The 20,467-nt window shown below is 54.1% G+C and overlaps 1 protein-coding gene across 5 annotated transcripts in view; it reads right to left on the bottom strand.

Annotated features, from left to right (window-relative positions):
• Positions 1–604: 604 nt before the first annotated feature.
• LOC115640727 (zinc finger protein 420-like) overlaps positions 605–20,467 on the bottom strand; it is a 168,528-nt gene continuing 148,665 nt past the window's right edge. For 3 of the 5 annotated variants that reach the window (XM_030543645.1, XM_030543644.1, XM_030543646.1), the window contains exons 4-5: positions 3,793–3,906; positions 605–3,427 (exon numbers count right to left, since the gene is read on the bottom strand). In XM_030543645.1, the coding sequence (XP_030399505.1) occupies positions 1,059–3,427; positions 3,793–3,906 (2,483 nt within the window). In that variant the 3' untranslated portion in view covers positions 605–1,058. Of the gene's footprint in view, positions 3,428–3,792; positions 3,907–4,903; positions 4,939–20,467 lie in introns of those variants that run through there. The other 2 variants (XM_030543649.1, XM_030543648.1) reach the window with 2 other exon arrangements.

The raw sequence follows: 20,467 nt of genomic DNA, 5'->3' as shown, positions 1-20,467 counted from the left end.
CCTCTCACACACTGATGCTGCAGTAGCAGAGGTGGGAAATCCAGACTGCCAACAAAAGGCCCTATGGGAATCAGTCTCTGCTAATGGTGCTGTCTGAATCCAGCGGGGGCAGGGAGAAGGGGCAGAGGGGGTGAGTGATGAGGCAGCACCTCTCTACCCCTGTGCTCTCCCTCGCCTCTTATCCCCTGATCCCCAAACACTCGATAGCCCCAGCACCCAGCTCCCCCTGCTTCCCAGCTCCCCCAGCCCCAACCTTTCAATCCCCAGTTTCCTCCCCAGAATCCATCAGTCTGGTCCCTTAACGGTTGATCTCCCAGAGCCCAGCGCTCTGGGGCATGTGGGGAGGGGAGGAGTTACCAGCCCCCAGGGACACACACCCTGCAGGGAACAGCTCCAGGTCAGTGTGGGAGCCCAGCCCAGCGGATGGTGGAAGATGGGGGATGGGGACAGGTGTTTAGCATGAAGGTGGGGCCTGGCCCTTGTGTCCTTCTCCTAATTTTCATGGCAGGGGGATCCCAGCTGGTAGGGGAAGGGAGGTGGGGAACTTCAGCCAGGCAGTGGGAGCAGCTGGAGGAGTTTCCCCTCTTTCCCTTCCCCCACCTGTGGCCCATCAGCTCAGTAGCCAGGGCTGCAGCAGGGAGGAGGAGCTGATGGGGGTTTCTCCTCCTCTGCCTGGGGTTTGCTTAGACCAGGCAGAGCCAGCTGATGCTCGGCTGCTGCTGGATCCTCCCCCCAGTAACGAGCAGCTGGATTCTTGATGCCCCTGATGTGTGTGGGAATAAGGAAATGGGTTTGTTACCATTGTCGGCCCCCGTCAGGGCCCTGAGAGAATTTCCCTGCTCTGTGGAGGAGTCTCTGACGTCCAACATGGCGTTAGCACCACTTGGAGCATTTTCCACACTGAGAACATCTCAGAGGAATCTTTCTGTTAGGGGGATTTGCAGAAACCTGATACTCCGGGAGCACCAAATGAAGCTTCCCCCATATTCAAGGTCTCTGTTCCGTGGATCACTGATGTATGAAGTCAACTTGAATCTTTTCCTGCAGTCAAGCTGTTCCTAGGGTCTCTCATTCTTGTGCATTCTCTGATGTTTGGTCAGCGCTGAGCTCTTACTGAAGCTTTTCCCACAGTCAAGGCATTTATCAGGTCTCTCTCCTGTGTGGATTCTCCCATGTTTAGTAAGGTGTGGGCGCTGACTGAAAGTTTTCCCACAGTCCAAGCATTTATAGGGTCTGTCTCCTGTGTGGGTTCTCTTATGTGCAACAAGATTTGAGCTCTGAGTAAAACTTTTGCCACATTCAAGGCATTTATAGGGTCTCTCCCCCGTGTGGGTTCTCTGATGTGTGATAAGCGCTGTGCTCCGAATAAAACTTTTCCCACATTTACAGCATTGAAAGGGTCTCTCTCCTGTGTGCACTCTCTGGTGTAGAATAAGTTGTGACTTCTCGATGAAGCTTTTCCCACACTCCAAGCATTTATACGGTCTCTCTCCTGTGTGCACCCTTTGGTGTAGAATAAGTTTTGACTTCTGAATGAAGCTTTTCCCGCAGTCTAAGCATTTATGGGGTCTCTCTCCTGTGTGGATTCTCTGATGAACAGTAAGTTTTGTTCTGTCAACAAAACGTTTCCCACACTCAAGGCATTTATACTGTGTCTCTTCAATGTGGATTCTCCCATGTTTAGTAAGGTTTGAGCGGTATCTGAACGTTTTCCCACACTCGTGGCATTTATAAGGTCTTTCTCCCGTGTGGATTCTGCTATGGTTAGCAAGGGCTGAACTTGCGATAAAACTTTTCCCACACTCAAGGCACCCATAGGGTCTCTCTCCTGTGTGGGTTCGCTGATGTGTAATAAGTGTTGCACACTGACTAAAACCTTTCCCACACTCATGGCATTTAAAGGGTTTCTCTCCTGTGTGCACTCTCTGGTGCACAACAAGCCTGGACTTGTGTATGAAGCTTTTCCCACAGTCGAAGCATTTATGGGGCCTCTCTCCTGTATGGATTCGCTGATGACTTGTAAGTTTTATCGTATCAGTGAAACTTTTCCCACAGTCGAGGCATATATAGGAATTGTTGCTTGGTGTGTGGATACTCTGGTGCTTAATAAGGTCTGAGCGCTTAATGAAAGCTTTCCCACAGTCAAGGCATTTATACGGTCTCTCTCCTGTATGTTCTCTCTGGTGTTCACTAAGCTTTGACTTCTGAATGAAGCTTTTCCCACAGTCAAAGCATTTATGGGGTCTCTCTCCTGTGTGGGTTTTCTGATGTGTATTAAGGGTTGATTTCACACTGAAACTTTTCCCACACTCCTGGCATTTATAGGGTCTTTCTCCTGTGTGGATTCTCCTATGTCTAGTAAGTGCCGAGTTCTCAATAAAATCTTTCCCACACTCAAGGCAGCTATAGGGTCTCTCTCCTGTGTGGGTTCGCTGATGTGTAATAAGTGCTGAGTTATGATTAAAACATTTCCCACACTCACGGCATTTAAAGGGTCTCTCTCCTGTGTGGGTGATCTGATGTTTAATAAGCTCTGAGCTCCGAATAAAACTTTTCCCACACTCACAGCATATATAGGGTCTCTCTCCTGTGTGTACTCTCTGGTGTACAGTAAGCCTTGACTTCTGTATGAAGCTTTTGCCACAGTCAAAGCATTTATGGGGTCTCTCTCCTGTGTGGATTCTGTGATGACTAGTAAGTTTTATTCTGTCAATGAAACCTTTCCCACAGTCGAGGCATTTATAGGGTTTGTCGCTTGTGTGGATTCTCTGATGCTTAATAAGGTCTGAGCGCTTAATGAAAGTTTTCCCACACTCAACGCATTTAAAGGGTCTCTCTCCCGTGTGTACTCTCTGGTGTATAATAAGACATAGCTTCCTGCTGAAGCTTTTCCCACAGTCTGAGCATTTATAGAACTTCTCTCCTGTGTGGGTTCTGTGATGTGACATAAGCTGTGACCGCTGACTAAAACTTTTCCCACCCTCAAAGCATTTATAGGGTTTCTCTCCTGTGTGCAATCTCTGGTGTACAATAAGACATAGCTTCCTACTGAAGCTTTTCCCACAGTCCAAGCATTTATAGGGCTTCTCTCCTGTGTGGATTCTGTTATGTGACATAAGCTGTGACCTTGCGTTAAATCTTTTCCCACAGTCAAGGCATTTGTAGGGTTTCTCTTCATTGTGACTTGTCTGCTGGATTGTGGTTTCCTTGGGATCCTTACATCCTCTGCCACATTCAGTGGATTTATCCAGTTTCTTTCTGGGATAGTTTCCCAGCTGCTTCTCTGATCCGCGTCGATCTCCCCAGGCTTCTCCCTGTTCCAAGCCCTGGGAAAAATTCTCTTCAGCTTTTCTCAAAAACCTCTCTTGCTCAGGACCTTCCTCCTGCTGATTCTCCTCCTTGTTCTCACTCACTGTCCTATCACCTGCTGGGAGAGAGAAGCAAGACAGGAGTCACTGCCTGTGTCGGGGAGAAAGGACAGAAAGGGGAATAGCAAAGAGGGAAAACACAACACAGTGACTGTTGGGGAGATGGAGACATTCGATTCTGCCTCTGCATCCACCCAAATGCTCCCAGGGAAGTAAAGTCAGTGAGGAAATTTGTGACAGTTAACAGGATGGGTGGGAAGCTGTGACTGATATCTGCCTTGACGATACGACATCTGCTGACTGCAGCCTTGATCTGGGTGAGACGGGGCAGAACTGAGGGCTCTCGCTCATGGCACGTTTTGAGAGTCCCAGCTTTTTCCTTCACTTGACAGATGGTTCTGTCTCCGTTTCTCTGACTCCTCACCTGTGCAGGTGCCTCTCAGGCTCACACTTTCCTCAGAGGCCTGGAGATCCGGGACCCACGGCTCTTCCCCTCGTTCCAGCCGGGTGATCAGGTCAGGTTTGGGAACAGGGAATCCTGCTCAGGAGGTGAAATCAAGCAAGGTCAGGGCACATGGAGCATTGGTAGAGTATTTGCCACAAGGAACATTCCCTGAGATTAACCTGACCCTACATGGGACTGTGGTAACTCAGACCCCTTGGGAGCAGCAGATATCCAAGGCTGTGGAGGTGTTGTTACCCCCTCACTAGGAGGTCTCAGGGTAGATGCTCTGGGGGATTTGCTGACACACACACAGCTCAGGTACTAAGCTCTGCCTATTTCCAAGCCTGCAGCACCGAGAACCCTCCCCACAGATGGAGCTAGTCCCAAGATGGCAGGTGAACGGTGTGTGAAGGAGAAATAATACAGGCAGGGCAGTTCCCTGCTTCTAGCTCCTGGGCAGCTGGAGAGATGGTGATGAATTAGCCTGTCCATTAACTTTCTGACTCTCTGGTTTCCTTGAATGGGGTATGGAGATGCAAGTCTCTCTCATACTGGCATAGGCTCCTACTCAACCCCACCTCTGCCTCCACCCCCACTCCACTTCTTCCATCCTAGCTCCCATTTCAAACCCTTCCCCAAAGTCTCCACCCCAATTCCCCCCCGCCTGCCCTTATTCTAACTCCTTCCTCAAATCCCTGCCCCAAATTCCTGCCTCAGTCCTGCCTTCTGCCCTGAGTACTCCATGTTCCCGCTCCCTCTCCCCACCACAAGCACACAAACAGCCGTTTGGCGCCAGCCGGGCAGGAAACACTGCGATAAAGGTGAAGGGGCGGGAACACGGCGCGCTCGGGGGAGAGGAGGAGGTAGGGCAGGGGAGCTTGGATGCTGTAGGATGCAGAGCACCCATTAATTTTTCCCTGGGGGTGCTCCAGCCCAGAAGCACCCACGGAGTCGGGGCCTATGCACACTGAAGCTGTGGACTATGGGACCGTCTTCCTCCTCCAATCTAACGGACCGGGGAAGAACCTGACCAGAGTCAGATACACAGACCCCACAGCTTCCAATAACCAAGGGGACGGGAATCCCTTACCCAGCGAGGTCACTGTCTCATGGTTCTGCTGCATGACGTCCCTGTAGAGGGCTCTCTGAGCGGGGTCCAGCAGAGCCCCCTGCCCCTGGGTGAAATACACAGCCACCTCCTCGAAGGTCACCAGAATCTGAAACAAGAAGAGTTCCCCTCTCAACACCCGTTGCCCCAACCACAATCCCACTAATCATGGGGGAGGAGGCCCAGAAAATATTCCCACCCCCCCACCCTGCTCAGAGCAGTCAGGAGGCTTCAGGGGGTGGGAGAAGGGGAGAGCTCCTTGTCCCCCCCCAACACACAGAGCAGGGCAGGGTCTTCTCATTTCCCACATGCCTGCCAGCCACAGGCTGATGCGGGAAGCAGAGCTCTGAGCCAGGGACAGGGACAGAAATCCCAACAGCTTCCCTGCATATTTCACAGCAGCCTCTGGCCAGTGGGGTCAAGCTCCAGCCCTGGGAGTCTGGTCAGTTTTCCCAGACCTGCCCAGGGGGGTGTTTCCTGTATGAGAAATGGTGGAATATTCCCTCCTTTCCCACACGTCAATGGGCCTGTTCAGAAAATCAGGCTCCAAGTTGAATGTGTCCCAGCAGGTTTATCCTGCCCCTCCCCTTCTACAGCAACTCCCCGCCGCAGCTCCCTGAAAATCCCCTACCTGAGCTGGCTCCATCACAGCCATTTCCCTTCCCTGTCCCCTGGAAGATGGACGTGATTCCTCAGCCTGTCAAGGCGAGAGGGAGGTTTCAGAAGGGTGTTGAGTCCATTTCACACTCCGGTTCCCCCCAGGCTCTCTCCCTGCAAACAGATGCTTTGGACTCTGCCATTCTGGGAAAACCCTCAGTCACTTTATTACAACACAGATGCAGCCCCTCCCACCAGCACTAAGACATCCCCTGAGACACTTTTAAACACCCCAAGGGACAGTGTCATAGAATCATACAATATCAGGGTTGGAAGGGACCTCAGGAGGTCATCTAGTCCAACCCCTGCTCAAAGCAGGACCAATCCTCAACTAAATCATCCCAGCCAGGGCTGTCAAGCCTGACCTTAAAAACCTCTAAGGAAGGAGATTCCACCACCTCCCTAGGTAACCCATTCCAGTGCATCACCACTCTCAAAGTGAAAACATTTTTCCTGATATTCAACCTAAACCTGCCCCACTGCAACTTAAAACCATTACTCCTTGTTCTGTCATCAGGTACCACTGAGAACAGTCTAGATCTATCCTCTCTGGAACCCCCTTTCAGATAGTTGAAAGCAGCTATCAAATCCCCCCTCATTCTTCTCTTCTGCAGATTAAACAATCCCAGTTCCCTCAGCTTCTCCTCATAAGTCATGTGCTCCAGCCCCCTAAGCATTTTCGTTGCCCTCCCCGGACTCTTTCCAAGTTTTCCATATCCTTCTTGTAGTGTGGGGCCCAAAACTGGACACAGTACTCTAGATGAGGCCTCATCAATGTTGAATAGAGGGAAATGATCACATCCCTCGATCTGCTGGCAATGCCCCTACTTATACAGCCCAAAAGGCCGTTGGCCTTCTTGGCAACAAGGGCACACTGTTGACTCATATCCAGCTTCTTGTCCACTATAACCCCTAGGTCCTTTTCTGCAGAACTGCTTCCTAGCTATTCGGTCCCTAGTCTGTAACAGTGCATGGGATTCTTCCGTCTTAAGTGCAGGACTCTGCACTTGTCCTTGTTGAACCTCATCAGGTTTCTTTTGGCCCAGTCCTCTAATTTGTCCAGGTCCCTCTGTATCCTATCCCTACCCTCCAGCATACCTACCACTCCTCCAAGTTTAGTGTCATCTGCAAACCTGCTGAGAGTGCAGTCCACGCCATCTTCCAGATCATTAATGAAGATATTGAACAAAACTGGCCCCAGGACCGACCCATGGGGCACTCCACTTGAAACGGGCTGCCAATTAGACATGGAGCCGTTGATCACCACCCATTGAGCCCAACGATCTAGCCAGCTTTCTATCCACCTTATAGTCCAATCGTCCAGCCCATACTACTTTAACTTGCTGGCAAGAATACTGTGGGAGTTGCTGAGATAAATGCTAGAAAAGAGCAGAATCAAAGAAGCGAGATTCTGGGAGATTCCTTATGACATTGTCCACAAGGGCAGCAAATCCACCCAGCAGCGCAGGGACTAGGCAGAGTCAGGATCTGGCTTCTCCTCTGTCAGCTCCTCCCCTTGTTCCCAGGAGTCAGTCTGCCCAGGGGGTGCAGGGAATTGATCCGGGGAGGGCTGGGAGCTGGGAACCTCCCTCCCCACTTCTTGCTCCTGCTGCCCCTTTCCATCTCACTCCTCCCCTTCCTGTCTCCTTCCCTCCCCCTCTGCCTGGTCAAACTGGGGACTGTCTCGTTCCCATGGGCGTTTGCTCTCCAGGGTTATCCTGGCTGTGTCACTGGGGGCGGCAGCTCGGGGAGGCAGGCACAGGGGGAGCCCCTCCCTCTCCGGTACAGACTCACCAGCAGGTCCCTGAATGGGCCTTTTGTGCAGAGTCACTGTCCTGCCCGGCCCCAGGCCTTTCCCCCTGGTCTCTCCCATCACGGCTCAGGCTGGTGTGGGCAGAGCCCGGGGCTGCTGCAGGGGCTGGGTCTATCCACCAGAGAAAGTTGTCCGTTTGTCCCATCCCCCCACCCCAGTTGGACACAGAAGGGGGTTAATGAGGGTCTCTCCCTGGCAAAGACCCTGCTGTGGGAGCAGCAGCTGCTCAGTCTGGGACCCAGATCAAAATGCAGGAGGCAACATCAACCCAATATCATGGGTACGGCTCCCTTAGAGTCACAGATATTTTTATTAAAACTCATGGACAGATCACAGGCTGCAAACAAAATATCACGGCCCATGATCTGTCCATGATTTGTACTATACCCGTGACTAATTCTTGGGAGTGCCGTGGGTGCCTAGGGGGTCTGGGCACGGGTGCTGGGAGTTAGCGGCCTGGGGGGCTCCACGGGAGCTCAGGGGAGGGCGGTCTAGGGGTTGCTGTGGGTGCTCGGGTGGGAGCAGTCCAAGACCCTGCCGGTGTTCTGGGGCAGGGCTGCCTGAGCTCGCAGGCTCCCTACCTGGCTTCTCAGAAGCAGCGACATCTCCCTCCTTAAGCTTCTAGCTTCCAGGACCTCCTGTGACAAACTCGCAGCCTTAATCATGAGCAGACAGAGAAAGACACCAGCCTCCTCTGCCTTAGCAGTAACCAGCCCCTCCATAGGAGGACAGTGCAGTGGCTGCAGATTTCATTTGCCCACCTGGACTCACACCAGAACAGAACCAGAGAACCAGCTTGAACCAATATGCTTAACTGAACTGGAACCAGACTTAAAACATCATTTTTCCTCGTCCTCAGTGAACCTGAATCTGAATCGAGCTTGGGAAAAAAATGGCTACCTGTTGAAATGAAGTTTCAGCAATTTTTCAGCTCAATATTTGATAAAAAAAAAAATAAAACCTACTCTGATCTCACTCATCATAAAACAAGACACCAAAACAACTCCCAGGCATGTGATCACTACCAGAACGGCGTGTCCCAGTATGAGAAGAGAAGGGGGCAGCCCACAGGAGCAGGAAGGGAGTGGGGAGAGAAGTAGGGGTTCCCTGTCCCAGAAGTTAACATTAACTCTTCAAGCTCAAGGAAACAGGCTGCTCAATTCTTCTTCCCTTTAGACAGGCCTCTCACCCACCCCCACCCCTTTGGGCAGCTCCTCCCTCCCACTGCCCCACCTAAGGCAGGCCCCATGCCCCAAATTCAGTTCCCCACTGAAGCAAGCCACAGGGCTCACTCCCAACCTCCTCCTCCCTTCTGGGGACTGCCCGGTAACTTAACTGGAACCGAACACACCGACTGCCACTGAACCCAAACCAAACCCCAATTCCACTCCTTGCAGCTCGCAGAGACTCTGGTTGGACACTGAATCCTGCGCAGAAATCAGACCAGCCCCTGTTCGGTGCTGTCAGATCAGGAATCAGGATCCCACCCCCACAAAATAAGGAGATTGTCTTTAAACACAAATATGAAATTGGAAGCAGGGTGTGTGCGTGGAGGGACTCTGGGTGGACATTTGCCTGGTAAATTCTCAGCCCTTTGGGGTAAATCTCTTGCCAGCCCTTATCTCTGGGTAACCACCTTTTCTAAAGGCAAAAGTGGGACACATGCAGGAGCCCTGCCCCTCCTCTCCCCAAGGCCACGCTCACTGCTCCGCCTCTTTCCTCTGAGGTCCTGCCCCGTGGCCAGACCGGAAGCTGGGCCATAATAACACCTGCACAGGGAGCCCAGGCCACTGCAGGGAGACCCGGACCCTCCACTTGCCCTTAGCAGGGGGCTGGATTGCCGAATAGGGTGACCAGGTCTCTAATTTTGGACTGGAACACCTGGTCGAAAAGGGATCCTGGAGGCTCCAGTCAGCACCGCTCACTGGGCCATAGACTGTCCTGTTGGCGGCGCCATGCAGCAGGGCTGGCAGGCTCCCAGCCAGCCTCCTCGCCACACAGCTTCGGGCAAGCAGTCAGCATGTCCAGCTCCTAGGCTTAGGGATGGCCAGGGGGTTCTGCACGCTGCCTCCACCTCCCGCCCTCAGCACAGCTCCCAGTGGCCAGGCGGGTCAGGGCAGGGGACGAACTAGCCCCACTCGCGATTTCTCAGCAGGTGGCTGTTGAGGGATCATGCTGCGTACTTCTCCCGCTGCTGCCGGCCCTCTTCTCCTCGAGCTCCTCCTGTGGCTGGGCTCCAGCTGCGGCACCTACCCCTGCAGTGACCCCACGGTCTCTCCCCCCATCCCCGGCACCCAGGAGTTCGAGGTATAGATCCTCATCTCCGAGTGCTGGGAGTGAGGCTGCTGGTGGGGAGGGGAGGAGAGTGATACCAGGGCCGGCCTTCTGGGTGACGGGGGAGTAGGGGGGAAGGACCTGAGCTGCAAGGGGCAGTTGGATGATTAGCCAAACCAGGTGACTTCTCAGGAGCAGGGGTGCCCCTCCTCCACTGCTGTGTGCAGCCACCACTGCTCCTGTGTCCCGACTCCTTCCTCCCCGGAGCCCCTAGCCACTCGGACTGGGAGCGTCCTCCTCTCTGCTGTGCCGGGTAGGGGGAGGCTGATGTTGAGGTGTCCCGCTCCCATGTACCCAATTTCCACTAAGCTGGGGCAGGGCCGGTGCAAGGATATTTTGCATCCTAGGCAAAATTTCCACCGTGCACACCCACCCCGGAGAATCACTTATTATAAATTTTCAGAAGTGAATACAGTGCAGTCACATCTTACACGGGGCTTTGGTTCTAAGGTCAGTGCATAAGAAGACAATTGTGTATAGTGAAAATTACCATAAAGTACAGTATACACTAGAACAGGGGTCCTCAGCCTACAGCACACATGGCAAAGGTGGCACGTGAGCTGTTGTTTTTGTTGTTGTTTTTTTTAATGGCAGGCTGCGAGTCTCAGCCACTGCTGAGCCTGCTGCAGACCTGGGGTTCCGTTCACTCAGCTGCCAACCAGGGTCCCAGCCAGCGACTCCGCTCAGCTCCTGCCATTCACCCAGGCCAGCAGGAGACTGAGCGGGGCCGGTGGCTGAGACCCTGGCTGGCAAGGGGCCGGCAGCCGGAACCGCAGACCAGCAGTGGGCTGAGCAGTGTCGGCGGCTGGGACCTCAGCCCGCTGCCAGCTGGGGTCCCAGCCGCCGGCTCCGCTGAGTCTCCTGCAGGCCTGAGCGAATGGAACCCCAGGCTGGCGGATGGAACCCTGGGTGAATGGAACCCCAGACCGTTCACCCTGGCTCCAGGAGGCTGAGTGGAGCTGGCTGGCACCCCAGCGGGCTGAGTTGGGCTGGCGGCTGAGTGAACAGAACCCCAGGTCGGCAGCAGGCTCAGCGGCAGCCGTGACCTGCAGCCTGCCATTAAAAAAAATTGGCTTGCGTGGCACCTTTGGCATGCGTGCCATAGGTTGAGGACCCCTGTTCTGGTGTATACTGTATGTACTGTACTTTATGGTAATTTTCACTATACACGATTTTCCTCTTATGCGGTGACTTTAGAACCTAACCCCCTGTAAGATGTGACTCCACTGTAGCATAAAAAAAAAATTGGGGCAGTGCTTTTTGGCACCCCCAAATCTTGGCACCTTAGGCAGTTGCCTAGTTCGCCTAGTGGTTCCACCGGCCCTGAGCTGGGGTGACGGGGGAATCTGTGTGTGCTGCTGCCTCTCTGGGTCCAGCTGTTTATGTCTGAACAAGCCTTCAGGTGCCTGACCGACCCTGACTGCTTTCTTAAAGAAACAGTGCTAGGTCAGCATCAGGAGCTGCTGTTCTCCTGCTCTGTCCTTACGCAGCCCAGGCAGGGAACGTGACCTGGGTGCAGGGAGCCTCGACCTCACTCCTTCCCTCACAGGCCCCTAGGGATGCATGGGGCAGAGAAGCAGCAGTCCAGTGGGGGAGCGAGCAGCAATGCCAGCTGCTCCATCCCTGCAGCCAGGTCAGTTTCCCCATGTGGGTGCCGGAGGGGGATGCAGAACTTAGGGGTATAGGAGGGGGGTAGGAGCTGGGGTGAAGGGGGCACAATGTAGGGGTTAGCGTGCAGGAGGGGGCAGGGGTTAGGGACAAAAGGGGCACAGTGGAGGGGTCAGGGGTGACGGAGGGTGGGGAGGCCATTGGGGTGACGATGCTCCATGCCCACGGGGGGCCAGGGGCACCAAAATGCAAGTTTGCCCAGGGTGCCATTTTCGCTAAGGCCGGCCCTGATCTCGGGACCCAACGGGGGAAAAGGAGCCTCTGGGCAGGCAAGTGTGTGCACCTCCCCATTCAAACTGTTGCAGCTCCTGGCCTTCTCCTGGTGCCTATTTGGGCCTTGCAGGGAAAATGGGTGGGGGAGAGTGAACAAAGGAGGGTGGGTTGAAGCGAGTGGGGGTGGGGCCTCATTGAAAGGTGCGGGGCACGGGCAGGACAAGCTGGGGACCCCAGTGCTAGAGCATCCCCCGCCCCACCTGCCGGCCCCCCAGCGCAGGTGTCGAGTTGGGGCTCTCCACTGCAGACTGGGAGTTCCTTATGGCCGGGATCTAGCCTCTGGGTGGCCGGGGGAAGCCACCGAGGGGTGGGGCCTCTTGGAGAAGGGGGGCTAAGGCCCCCCTCGGTCCCACCCCTGGGGAACAGGCGGGGGCTACCCTTGAGCCTCGGGCATGCGCAGAGCGCTGGCACCGGGAATCCGGGAATCGTTTAGCTCGAGTCCTGCCACTTCGGGACAGACGGTCACCCTGCCCATCCCCCCCGCTGGTCTGACCATTCCTAGCGGAACAAATCCCCGCTGGCTGCTGGGCAGGGCAGCCCCCTCACCCGCCCTTACCCCATGGGGCGGGGGGCTGCCTTGTATCTCTCCCACCCTGCCTTGTCCCTGCCCCAGCCAGTCTCCTCCCAGCCTCCCCTCCCCACATCCCCTCTTCCTTCGCAGTGACCCCCCCCCACATCTTCCCTCGGCCCCCCGATCACCCTGCACCGCCCCAGGCTCCCTTCAGTGCAGCCACCGCCCCTGTCCCCCCTCCTGCCCCCGATCTCACACACCCTGGTCCCTCCTCAGCCCCCTCCCGCCCCCCGTACTATTGTCCCACCCCCAGCACGGCCCGGGCTGGCTCCCCCCGCCCCGCATGCACCGGGGCTGGCGGCAGCTTTCCCGGGCCCGGGCAGGAATCGCAGCCAGCTCCGCTGGGAGCAGCCTGGGGCCAAACCTCCCCCTGCAGCCCGGGGGTGCCGAGGGGGGCGGGTCTCTCTCACCTTCCCTCCGAGCGGGGCCCCCCGGGGCAGGGGCCGGGCCGGGCTGGGGGCTCTGCCCTGGGAGAGGCTCCCGGGGAGCAGCGGGAAGGGCCCTGCTGGAGATTCCCCTCTCCCGGCTGCAGCCAGGGCTCCGGGCTCCCAGCACCAGCCGCCGGGGCTCGGGGATCTCGCCAGGAGCCTGGGAGCCAGAGTCACCGCAGCGGCTGCGAGTCACTTCCTGCTGCCGGGCCGGAGCCCAGCGCTCGCTGCCCCACAGCCGCCTCCCGGCTGCTCCTGGGTCCTAGAGATCAACTCAGCTCGATGCAGCCCCCTGCCCCAGGCCCTGCCCCCTGGGGCCCCTCCTCCCCTGGGCAGGGGCAGCTTCTCCCAGCGCTATGCAGGCATCCTGCCTAGAAACCACAGGATCAGTGAGGGGACCGAAAGGAGACGTGCCGATCCCGGGGAGGGGGGAGAAGGGGAATTTCTATGGAGACTTGGATTGTTCCAGAGGATCCAGGGGTGAGGGGGGCTGGGACACTCTGTGTGTGATTCACTCTGGTAACAGACTGGCACAGGGAGCAGTTGGGCAGAGCTGGGCTCTTGTCTCCACACCACACTCACTGGCTACCAGCCCTGGGCTGGAGCAACCAGCTCTGCTCCCCTCGCTGGGGTCATGGAGCTGTCAGAGTTGTGGCACTGGGCTCTTCCTAGTCTAGAGCAGAGGTGGCCAACCTGAGCCTGAGACGGAGCCAGAATTTACCAATGTACATTGCCATTTGCCAAAGAGCCACAGTAATACATCAGCAGCCCTCCCCCATCTCATCAGCTCCTGCCCCCCCCCTCCCAGCACCTCCCACTCATTGGCAGACCCATCAATCAATACCTCTCCTTCCCTCCACACTCCTCCCCATGAGCTGTTTGATAGCATGCAGGAGGCTCTGGGGGGAGGGGAGGAGCAAGGGCATGGCAGGCTCAGGGGAAGGGGTGGAGTGGGGGCAGGGCCAGTGGCAGAGCCAGGGCTTGAGCAGTGAGCTCCCCTCAGCACACTGGGAAGGTGGCATCGGTAGCTCCAGCCCCGGAGTTGGTGCCCATAGAAGGACCCATTTATTAACTTCTGAGGAACCACAGGTTGGCCACCTCCGGTCTAAATGAACCCATCCCTGGGCTCTATTTAAAACCCCTTCATGTCTGCCCCTCTCCCAGGATCCCCTCTGCCCCTCTTCCGGCTGTCTCCCCTGTGTGGGCACTGACTGCAGCTCCCCATTGGGCACCTGGATGTCAGCAGCAAAGCTCCTGTTGCTCTGGGTCAGGGACTGGTGCTCTGCCCACTCAGGATAGTCCCCTATTCAGGGGTGGCTCTGCTTTCAGTGGCACACCTGCAGGAGGTCCCCAGGCCCGCGGATTCAGCAGCTTGCCTTCGGGAGGTCTTCTGATCTCGCGGCTTTGGCCTACCTGCTGCTGAATTGCCGCTGAATCCACGGGACTGGCAGACCTCCCGCAGTATTTGGTCCTGCCATGAGGGCAGGGGACTGGACTCGATGACCTCTCGAGGTCCCTTCCAGTCCTAGAGTCTATGAGTCTATGAGGTGCGCCGCCGAAGGCTGCCTGATTGCTGCCCTTGCAGGGACTGGCAGGGCACGCCCTGTGGCTTGCTGCCTCAGGCATGGGCTTGGAGCTCTGGTGCCCGGAGCTGCTGCTGCCCCATTCCCACCCCTTATCATTTTCCAATTGTCACCAAAATCATCCACTTTCTCTTCATGGCCACCCAGACAATCCCCTGCAACGTTGGAATTGATCGGATGCAGTCATCGAAACAGACCAGGGCCATCGGGTTAAGGGCAGGGCCTCATTTTGCTAGGCCAAAAACAGATCAAGATATTAGCAGCACTCTTAGGCTATGGCTACTGATGCAGCCGCGCCGCTGTATGCTCTCTAGGGCAGGGGTTCTCACCACAATTTTTTGGTAACCTCAGAGCACGGCCACCAACTTTTGCTGGTGGCCACTCTGACAATTTTTCCTAAAATACTTCATTAACTTTAGGAAAAACAAACAAACATGCCCATATTGATGCCCATATCCTGATAATTTATTAATGTTGGGTTTGTTGGGTTTTTTTTGCAGACTCCATAATAAAAATAATGTACAGTTACCTCTATTCTTTACTGGACCTACACAGACTAGAAACACAAATAAGGTGTTTCACATGTTTTTCTCTTTTGTTAATTGTTGTTTCTTTTGCTTTTTCGGTTGCTTTTTATTTAAAAGACTTGCTAGCGAGAAAGTCTGCTTCTGTGGAAAAGTGATGTTTGTACGTTTGTTAATATCGCGTTTCACAACAGCAGACTTGCTAGCGAGCTCTGAGACAGCGAAAAGCAATTAACAAACCTACAACTATCACTTTTCACAGACCCAGCAACCCGGGGAGGGAAATTAAGCCCAGGATGGGAAGTGGGTAGGGAGGCAGCAGGGGCCAGCAGCAATGAGGGTAGTGGTGATTGTGGAGGAGGGTTGAGCCAGCGGGGGAGGGTTGAGCCCAGGACAGGAGCCCAGAGCTCCATAGTTTGAGCCTGTTGCCTGCCACCCCAAGGCTGAAGCCGGAAACCAGAGCCTCACTGCCCCCGACAAGATGGGAACTCACCGCAGCTGCCTGCTCCTCCAGCGTTTGAGGCTCCAGAAAGAGGCAGGGCTGAACCCCTGCTGGCAGCCCCATGGGAGGAGGCAGCTGCTTTGCGACTCCCCTCCCCCATCACAGCCCAGGAGGATGTGGCAGCAAGTTATGTTAGTGAGAGAAACTCAAAAATAAAAATAAAATAAAAAAGCCTCCCCTGAAGCTCTGCTCTGAGCATGGGCAGAAGGTATAATAGGCCAGGGAGGCCCTATGCTCTGCCTCTTTCCACTGTGTTCCTCCTCTGGACAGCCTGGGCAGGCGGCTCGGATGGCTCGGGCTTCTCTTACTGGAAATTCCAGGAGGCGGGCGGGTGCCTTCCCCAGCCTTGCGGGAGGAACCACTGGACCCTCGGACCCAACTGAATTCAGGGGACAACTAAGGGATTACAGGGATGAGAGTGGGTGGGTCATAAGTTCAGAACTAGGGATCCAGAGGGGGACACTGGGAGAACCCCGGACGGCACCCACTGCTCCTCAAAGCTGTCTAGGGAGCCGGCAGGTGATGCCCAGAGGAACTCTGCCCAGATGCATAAGACAAGGGACGAACTGAAATAGGCCCCACAGTCGCAGAGCACCCCTCATCCAGCATCTTCCCTCTGGTAATTGTCAAAGTTAGAATCGAGACTCACAATTTGTCAGACCACTCTGTTTATTAGCGCAGCGCTCCGCCAATAACATTCAGAATATGTGAGCGGCCATGCAAGACCCAAACAGTCTTATTTATACAGATAAAAGAGCGGGAATTAGACAAAGGAACAAAGAAAGCAAAACAGGAAAATTCACCTGGGGCACAGCATGCATATCCTATTTCCTTACTAACTGTTATCGATCTAAGGCTAATGCTTCACCAATTGCCCTTAAACGGTGCAATTGTTCTATGTTAATGTCTGTATTCCTGACACCTGGTTGCAATATTCCAACATTTTTGCTTAAAGATACAGACAGCATTTCTTTAATCCTTTCTATTCTTAATATATAATTTATTTTACTTTCACATATTGTAAATGGCCACTTTGGCCAGTGCCAAGAAGATGTTGATGGGACCTCGTGACTTCATGGGGCCACGGACAGGGTGTGAATATATAAAGAGGTGTGGGGTAAAGTGCAGCCAGAACCTCAAGAGGAGGTTCTGGAGGAGCCGGAGTAGGGGCTGCAACCTGACACATTCTAGATAGGCATGCACCAGGTTCTCCCTCACACTTCAAAAGGGACAGATGTTGGGAATGCAGGTGAACCGTAGTAGGTACACACCTGTGCTCACAGCTCCATGGAGGAGCCTCCAACTGATATTCATGGTGGGCCGTGGAACCAGGCTGGACTATAGGCTGGCTCACCAGGGTTCCTAACCCTCTACAAGTGGTAGAAAGTCCTGCCACCTGGTATCCGGGCAGGACACGAGGGTGAAGAAGTGGGCCTAGTGGTCATGGCCACAACCCTGGACTGCCAAGGGGGTCAAGGGGAGGGGATCCCAGGCCCTCCCACTCTACTGGGCTCCAACCCAGGGCCCTTTTAGCTACCAGTAACCTGGCAACCAAAACTACTTAAGTCTGTCCTCTCTGGGCCTCTTTCTCTCATCTCCCACCCTGGGGTCACCTCAGTCCAAGGCCTTCGCCTCATGGGAAAATCCAAATGCCGAGGAAGCAAGAGGGAGTTGCCACTGTCCAGGTCCTCAGAATACTTCCCTCTCTGCTCGTCTATGCAGAGGGTCCTCCCTTTTCTCACGGAGGGCTCCTTTAGGCAGCTGCACCAGAGCCTTTAGGTTTCACGGTGCTCTGCTTGAGATGTGGACTGCAGGTCTACTCATCTTCAGCACTGCTCCCAACCGAACTAACTGGCTGCCTTTTAATTCCTCCAGAACATAGAGCATTTGCTGCAGGTGTGGCAGGGCAGAGCTGGCTAAGCCCAAAACGATCCCTTAACCCCTTGTTGCTCAGTGCGGAGCTGGTGCACCCCATCCCAAGGACACTTCAGAGGAGCTCGAAGGAAGAGGTTGTGCTGAGTGTTGAGCTGCGAGGCAAAGTAAGGACTGGCAGAGCCCTGGGGAGTTTGTGTGGGGAGCTAAAGACTGGAGGTGACAGAGAAGACACCCAGTTCAGCAGCAACACGTCCCCCTCGCACTGAGGCTAGGGGGTAACAAGGAGATTCACAGTCCAGGGCACCCTGAGAAAATGTCACAGCCGGAACCTGCAGTGTGTGGAGCTCAAGGATGGTGAAAAAACAGCTCCAAGGGGCTTAAAAAAACAAAAACAAACGAACAAGAAAACCCAACTCCAATGGTGGGGATTCCACAAGCTCCCTTGAAATCTATTCCAGAGATCAAATACCCTTCTGGTTAGAACATTTTCCTAATCTCTACCCTAAATCTCCCTCCCTGCAGCTTAACACCTTAGGGTCCTCCCTTCAGCGGCCATGGAGCACAACTGCTTCCCAGTCTCTGTATAACAGCCCTTAGCACCATCCCCAGTCTGCTTTTCTCACAACTAATAGACCCACTTCTTTTAGCCTTCCCCCACAGGTCAGGTTTTCTAAATCTTTGATCATTTTCTGTTGCTCTCCTCGGGACTCAATCCAATTTGTCCTCATCTTTCCTAAAGTGTGCAGTGCTCAGAACTGGACACAGGACTCCATCTGAGGCCTCTGCAGGGCCGAGCAGAGCAGGACAATGACCTCCTACAACAGTCATGTTAATACACCTCAGAATGATACCAGCCTTTTCCCCAGCTCCCCCGCCCCCATTATTCAAGACAAGAGACACTGGGAGTTTGAGAAACTAAATTTTACTTTATTCTTTTCAAATCAAGATATAAAAGCTAAATCGCAACCCCCTTCCCCCCAATCCAATGCCCAGCTCGGCCCATCGCTGCTCAAGCCACACGCACCCCAGGGAAAGAAACACATTAAAGCTGGTAGAAAAGCGCTAACAATCCACGAGAAAGGCATTTGCCCGGCCTCCTCCTCTCAGCAATGGGGAGTCGCCGACCCCTCTCCACATCAGTCCTCTTGGGGCTTCATTTGTAACTCTTCAGAGTTCAAGGATGACTTCACTCAGCACTTGTAGGACATTTCCTCTCTCTCTGGGACATGTGCAGTGAGTTCACAGTTCTTAGACTCAGCTCTCTGGCTCGCAAGAGGAAACAGTGCCCTTTCAAGGCCCTGCCCCCCACCACCCACCCACCCTCTCCCCCTCCTGGCTGTATCTTACATCTCTGCAGGGATCAGGCAGTCACTTCCTTCCCCATTTCAATCCCTGACTCCTGGAGTGCGTATCCAGCACTCACCCACTTTGTTTTCCTAATAGACACTGGTCATTTTAATTATTCAAAGCAGCAGCAAATCTGATGTGAAAAGAAAATCAGTGAGGACTATTGTGGCAAATTGTCATTTCTCTTTTGAAGTCCCCAAGAAATCTGAGCTATGTCCTGTCAAACTAATTTAATGTCAAATACATGACAGAACAGAATTCAGCTAAAAGAGAAAAACCCACACTCCAGAGTGGGCTATAAACCACTTTCCTGTTCAGAAGTGAAATCCCAGAAAATTTTAAAACTCAAATCTTCGGAAGAAGTTTGCCCATTTCCTGCTGAACTGGCTAAAGCTCCTTTCCTCAGCACCGCCGCACTATTTGACTGGTTAATGACAAAAGCTTTGGCATCATCGTCAAAAAAGAAAAAGGAAAAAAAGACAAACTACCAAAAACTTCCTATCTACAAATGATCTGGATTTGCCTGGAAAAACTCCAGATGCCACTTTACCAATAGATAGAGGCTGGGACTGAAGCTCAAACCATGCTTCGCGGTTCAATTCCCTCTTCAAGAATGTGACATTTTTATCTCAAGCCCTCAGGGGCCTGATTGAGGATCAAAGAAATCAAAGCCTGATTCCTAAGCATGGTGGGGAAAGGACACTGTGGTAAATGACACACATGAAGGTGGAGGGGTAGAAAGGGAAAAGGATAAACTCTGCACGGCTTGGGCAGAGGCTGCTCTGTGAGAGAAGATGTGTGAGTTTGATGGAGGCGGGAAGTAGCTACTCCCCACACTCATCTCATCCTCTTCAAATAATACAGAAGCGACACCACAACATTATTTTGCTATCCCTCATCCAGCTCTTTTAATCTCTATTGAATGCTGGTATAAAAGGGAGAAACAGCAAAAAAAAAAAAAAAAAAAAAAATTTTACATGCTTTGCTGCTTAATCTGGAGCAATGTGAAGATATCTGGGAATGAGACAATCTCACTGCAAAGCGGGGACTTAGTGACTCTAACAATCACTTTGCTAATGGGGGACTGGAATAAACTGCTCAGGGTCAGTCTAGACTAGAAAAAGGGTTGGAGGAACAAAGGAGACGCACTAGCTAATCCCAACCACTTCTCCTGCCCTAGACAGATGCTCGAAGGCTGATATTATCACTCCCCATTTATTCCCTCTCTGGAAGGCACAGATTTCTCAGGTCACCCTGCAAGTTGCTGGCAGCATTAGGAACAGAGCTTAGGTCCCCTGAGTCCCTGGCCAGTGCTCTATCCACTAGACAATACTGCTTCCCTCTCAGAGGCTGGTGCTGCTGTAGCAGAGGTGGGAAATCCAGGGTTCCAACAAAAGGCCCTGTGGGAATCAGTCTCTGCTAATGGTGCTGTCTGAATCCAGCGGGGGCAGGGAGAAGGGGCAGAGGGGTGAGTGATGAGGCAGAACCTCTCTACCCCTGTGCTCTCCCTCGTCTCTTATCCCATGAGCCCCAAACACTCGATAGCCCCAGCACCCCCTGCTTCCCTGCTACTCCAGCCTCAACCATTCAATCCCGTTTCCTCCCCACAACCCGGCACCCTCGTCCCTTAATGGTGGATCCCCCAGAGCCCAGTGCCCTGGGGAATTTGGGGAGAGGAGTTACCAGCCCCCAGGGACACTCCCCATACAGGAAACAGCTCCAGGTGAGTAGGGGAGCCCAGCCCAGTGCTGGTGGAAGATGGGGGGGTGGGGACAGGTGTGTAGACTGAAGATGGAGCCTGGCCCAAGTGTCCTTCTCCTCATCTTCATGGCAGGGGGATCCCAGCTGGGAGGGGAAGGGAGAGGGGGGAACTTCAGCCAGGCAGAGGGAGTGGCTGGAGAAGTTTCTTTCTCTCCCTTCCCCACCTGTAGCCGATCAGGGGGAGGGGCTGATCGGGGCTTCTCCTCCTCT

Source organism: Gopherus evgoodei, unplaced genomic scaffold (genome assembly GCF_007399415.2).
Source record: "Gopherus evgoodei ecotype Sinaloan lineage unplaced genomic scaffold, rGopEvg1_v1.p scaffold_32_arrow_ctg1, whole genome shotgun sequence".
Classification (NCBI taxonomy): domain Eukaryota; kingdom Metazoa; phylum Chordata; order Testudines; family Testudinidae; genus Gopherus; species Gopherus evgoodei.
Note: the sequence above shows the minus strand (reverse complement) of the source record. Positions and strands in the feature narration are given on the sequence as shown.